We start from the raw sequence: 5,673 nt of genomic DNA, 5'->3' as shown, positions 1-5,673 counted from the left end.
CACCAAGTTCAATTCTCATTGTGAAAAATGATAGATTAAATTTGAGTCAATGCTAAAATAATAACTTTAAGAGAGAACATATAAAAAATATTTCTTATGTTTAAATTGCTAAAAACTTCATGTATGTTTCCACGAGGTTGACTCTGTCTATTCTATTGAAGTTTCAAGGAAATATTACGTTAATTCATGTATTGACTACCAAAAAAAATGTAATAATAATAATAATAATAACAATAATAATTGGATACCTTCAAAACATAAATAATTTCATACTCATGTATAAAAACTAGACTAAATTTATTTTCAGACTATCTTGATTGTTGACTACTTTTCTAGGTCAATCAAGTTGTAAAATGTGATTTTTTTATATTTTTTTTGCGTTATTTATGGTTAGGAATAATTTATCAACATCGAGTACTTGATCATAAAAAGATATCTTAAAAAGAACAAAGTGGTCATGCCAAGTTTAAGAAGTTGTATATATAGTTGATGATTGTCAATTCTTAATTGAAGTTATGCTATGTAAGAAGTTTAAGGATTATGTAGTATGCATGGAACATGGTTCCATGATGCAGTTTCATTTATGTACATTTATCATTGATAAAAACTCATTATAAATTTGATATTTTTTCGTATGATTATGTAAACATTAATTTGTTTTTTTAAAAAAAATATTCAAAATGACCTAGAATTAACATGTTTTATTCATTATGATTGTGGACTGAAATTCAAATGGATCTAGTGAGAGAATGATAGCTTTGTTTGGCATAATTAATTAAATTTGGTAACAATCAAATATGATTCCAATTTTTTGAATAACAATCCAAAACAAAATCAAAGATTTGTTGTCCATTATCCATATATAACAAATACATTATCAAATATTATCATTTGATTTATTAACCAAATTCATGATGTACGAATTCATTTAAATACCATAATCAAACAGATTAATAGCCCTATTGTTATGATCAAGCTTCGAGTTATTTGCGGTACGTTGGTTTTTTCATACTTAAGATTTTTGCTTGTGCAAAGTAGTTCACTCAAATTTGGAGGAATGTTCTAAATTTGAAATATTCTCTGGCTATTCTGGAATCATTTTGGAAGGTGCTATAGAATATTTTAAACCTTTGTACATATGACTTTGATTGTTGTACATTTTAGGATAGTTTTGTGAAGTCCTTTGCTTATGAAAGGACATCCACCCCTCTTATTTGTATCATTCAAGCATTACAATCAAAATATTTATAAGTTTATTTTTCACATTCTCTCTCTAGTTGTTTATTTCTCTAAAAAGCCTTTGGCTTTTTTGGGTGCTTGGCCGAGTTGGAAAGTCTGCTTTAGTAGCCGACGGAGTGGGTTGCTAAGGAGTGCACAATTATTTCGACGAATTGAAGTTAATCTGTGACACTACTATATATTTAAAAACTGCACCATCGAATTCATAGAGCAAGAATTTGGAACAAAAAGTTGACATACTGATCATATTGTTCGCATATTATTACAATAAAAAGATCTAAAGTTTGGTGGTGGTTTAAAATTGATTTGAAATAAGGTGTTTTGAGGTTTTGTTTAAATAGTATTTTGATGTGATATTTTGTGAAAAAAATAATAATGTATTTTTATTGAAAACTTTATCGAATAAATAATGCTAATTTGGATTTGAAATTGTAAAAGAACAACTTATTTTTATACACTACTATTGCAATGACGGAAGGTTTGAGATATATTGTACTTCCTCCATCCGGGCTGATTATGCCACAATATTTTTGGGCATGGAGAATAACAAATAATAGTATTTTAATGTAAGAGTGAAGTAATAAAAATGTAGAATTAGAGTATTATAAAAAAATTATTAAAGAGTTAATAATAAAATAGTGAGATAATTAGAAAAATAGTCGCAAATTGATTATTATATGTTAAAGCATATGTAATGAAATTGTAGACGGATAAAATTATTTACTGTAAATGGATTATGTATAAGTTTAACGAACAACAAAAAAAAGTGGCATAATTATCCCGAACAAAGAAAGTACTATATATATATTTTTTTTTCCTATATTTCAATATACATTTTTTTTTCATATATTTCAATATACATTTTTTTTTCATATATTTCAATATACATTTTTTTTTAGTATTCTAACAAATTTTAGTTACATTTTGTTTATGGTTTCAATTCAATTGAAAAAATGAAATAAATGAAAATAAAAATTAGCGATTCAAATGATCAGTTTGTAACTATATGGACAAGTGTATTGAAAAAGAAAGGGTTGTCATGAATTGATTTCTTTATTTTTTTGCTTTTCTAAATGCTTCATCCGTCTCATGGAATTTGTGCTAATTTGACCTGGACATTTATATTGAATATATAAGTAGTTGTGGCATATTTATAAATAAATGTAACTATTGAAATATATAATTTAAGAAGTGTTTATAGAATAGAAAAAAAAAAAAAAAAATTGGTCTCAATATAACCAAAATATATCAATTTTGATTTCAATATAAATAAACTCATCAATTTTAGTCTTATTATAAACAATTTCAATCAATTTTTGTCGTACAATTAAAAAACAAACAGAAATTGCAGACGTAGACATAAAGGTATCCTGAAAACAATACGACCATGTATAATTATACACGGCCATATTGTCACATAGCCATATATAATTCAGTGTATAATTATACACGGTCACGTTGTCACATAGCCGTATATAATTCAGTGTATGATTATACACGGCCACGTTGTCACACGGTCATATTTAATTCTACACGGCTGTGTACCTGTTTTGGTCTAAAAACTTTATTTTTTTGTTATATATTTTTCAAAAAAAATATTTTGAATTTACAATAGTTGATATAGTTAAAATGAAAAAAATTCATAGTAATTCTAATATATTTAAAATGTATCAGTTTTAGTTCAAATATAAAAATTTATCGGGCATATTCTTTTGAAAGATTTTTTGCCTACTATTTATAAAAAATTGCATCTTACAAATATTCAATTGCACAACTATTTTATTTTATTTTTTATTTTTTTGTATTACATTAAAAATTAATTTTATATTTCAATACAATTTCAAACAATTTCAATATATAATTATACATGATCGTGTTGTTTACAAGTCAGCTACCACGTCAAGTTCGTTATGTCCATGATGTCTTAAATTTAAGATTATTTTTTAATATTGGTGTGGTTGTTCAGGGGTTTGGGGTTTTAAGTTTGGATTTATAAATAGTAAAAAATTGAATTTGAATAGTTATTTGATACAATATAAATAGAGATTAATATAATATTTTGAATTTAAATAAATTTATAGTATAATATAAAACTAAAAAAATAATTATTTAATTTGATATATATATATTTTATGTAAAAACCCCAACAACTAATGTCAAGCTTCTTCTTCCTCGTCGTCGTCGTCAAGATAATGCACGCGGAGCATCCGATCACGTGATCTGACATTGATCTCTTCCTCCAACCTCGCCTTCAATTCCTCCAGCCAAACCCTAATCCCTCCCCCCCCTTCCTCCCACCACCACCGCCCCCCACTTTCCTCCCCCAGCCGCTTCTCCCGCTCCTCCTCCGCCCGCACCTCCCGGCCGAGCCCGTCCAGCATTCGGGCTAGCTGCCGCCCTCTGCTCCTTGCGCACGCCTCCAGCAGCCGCGACGTGTCATCACCTCCCCCACCCCACCACCCCACGCGAGTCAGCACAGACTCCATTGTCGGGTGAAAGAAGGAGGAAGGCCTCCCTGTCGGGGAGTAGACGACGACGCCGACGTCAACGCCACACAGGGTCGCCAGCTCGCTCGCCTTGCTGAACAGCCCCAACCTCCTCTTCGAAAACGTCGCGAAGCAGTCGCTGGATTTCGATATCCGCTGGATCGCGATCTTCTGCCGCCCCCGGGATCGCTTTCTTCTGTCCATTGGATTGGATGAATCTCAGATCGGAATATACACAGTGCTTGCTACTTGTGAAGAACAGCAACAGTTGTTTTGATTATGAATTTAAACATGTGTGTATATATATATATAGATGTGTATGTATATGTGTTTAGGGTTTAGGGTTTTTGTAATTGATCATTGCAACGTTATAATCAGTCAAATGTTTTGAGGTTATTTCCTAATTTTGCATTTTGGGGGAAACTGGATTGAAAATCAAGTGCAACGGAAAATTTAATTTTGAGTTCTTGGTCAAACTATATATGTGCATTTATATCCTTACCTTGCAAGTTTTCCAATTAAATTTTTATTAAGGTTAGCATATTAAATCGTATATAAATGCCAAGAGTTTCAAAATAGTAAGGATAAATTTAGACATAATATTTTCAGTTTAAAAAAGAAACCCCCGGAAAAAAAAAACTTTCGGTTAAGTTTTTCTTTTCATAAAGTTGAAAAATATGATGTAAAAACTTATACAAACGTTGTTGCAAATAAATTGTGTTCAAACCTCCGACGCGTTCGGGTCTTACCTGTCGCATATGATTCGTTTAGTGTGATTTCCTTTATCGAGTCTAATTTGTTCGCTATTAAGCTTGGGAATTTACCCAGAGCGCACTTGAAGAATAACGGTCGTGGATTTTTACATTACCCAAAATATAAAAAAATAATAATAATTTTTTATTTCATGTCAGTTCGTATACAACATAAAATATCTATGGGGTGTTCATTTTGCTTTTATTTATTATTATTATTATTTTAAAATTTTAGATTTTATTTTAAATAATAATTTGATGCATAAAGTAACAAATTTTGTTTGAGAATCTAGAAAGTTATATAATAAAAATATATAAAATGTAATGTGAATCAATATCAATCTATGTTGAATACTGAATTATTCTGCCACATACATCTAGACAATATTATTGAAACAATAATACATCACCTCCCGCTTGTTTTCACGTTTGTTTCCATATCGGACCATAAAAAATACCTTTGTCTTTACAAGTGCTTTACTTGAAGCAGCCCTCACTTTGTACTTCTGTAGGTGACGTCCCAAGAGTAACCTATCGTACTTTACCTATGATTGGTAGATAGTTATTAACAACTCAACACTTGTCTTTCACCGCTGACAAGAGTATCAACACTCGCTGCTCCTCATTTTTTTTTCTTAAAGAATAGTGGACGTGTCTTCTGAGTGTTGCAACGTAAACTTGTGTAGCTTGGTTTTCACATTGAACCAAGTTTGTGGGATCTTCACTCATTATGGTTGGGTGTCCACTACTGTCGTTTTTAGGTTATTTTTCATACTCATTCATCTAGGAAACTTAAAAAATTGATCTTGGTTTAATTTTTTGGTTAACGGATCTGTTAGTTGATCCTTAGACTCCATGTAGTCTAAAGAGATTACTTCGAGTGAGATCAATTCTCGCAAGGTATAGTGTCGATGACGGATATGTAGTGACTTACCATTGTACATTATATTATATGCCTTTCTAATTGCCACAAGACTGTCACAATGTATAGTTACTGTAGGTACATGTTTCTTTCAACATGAAATCTTCCGTAGTAGTTGTCGAAGCCATTCTGTTTCCTCCCCTGCATTCTTTAAGGCGATGAACTCGGATTCCATGGAGGATCAGGCTATACATGGCTCCTTAATCAATTTCCACGATAAAACACCTCCTCCGATTGTAAACACATATCCACTCATGAAAAATAAGTCACTTTA

At 30.6% G+C, this 5,673-nt stretch overlaps 1 protein-coding gene across 1 annotated transcript; it reads right to left on the bottom strand.

The window, feature by feature from the left end:
- Positions 1 to 3,395: 3,395 nt before the first annotated feature.
- LOC127239260 (agamous-like MADS-box protein AGL61) lies at positions 3,396 to 3,929 on the bottom strand. The gene has a single exon (XM_051257338.1). The coding sequence runs from the start codon at positions 3,927 to 3,929 to the stop codon at positions 3,396 to 3,398; it is 534 nt and encodes a 177-aa protein (XP_051113295.1).
- Between the last annotated feature and the right edge of the window lie 1,744 nt (positions 3,930 to 5,673).

The sequence above is a fragment of the Andrographis paniculata genome, unplaced genomic scaffold (assembly GCF_009805555.1).
Source record: "Andrographis paniculata isolate CXL003 unplaced genomic scaffold, ASM980555v1 Contig77END, whole genome shotgun sequence".
Classification (NCBI taxonomy): Eukaryota; Viridiplantae; Streptophyta; class Magnoliopsida; order Lamiales; family Acanthaceae; genus Andrographis; species Andrographis paniculata.
The sequence above is the reverse complement of the archived record's forward strand: the minus strand, read 5'-3'. Positions and strand labels throughout refer to the sequence as shown.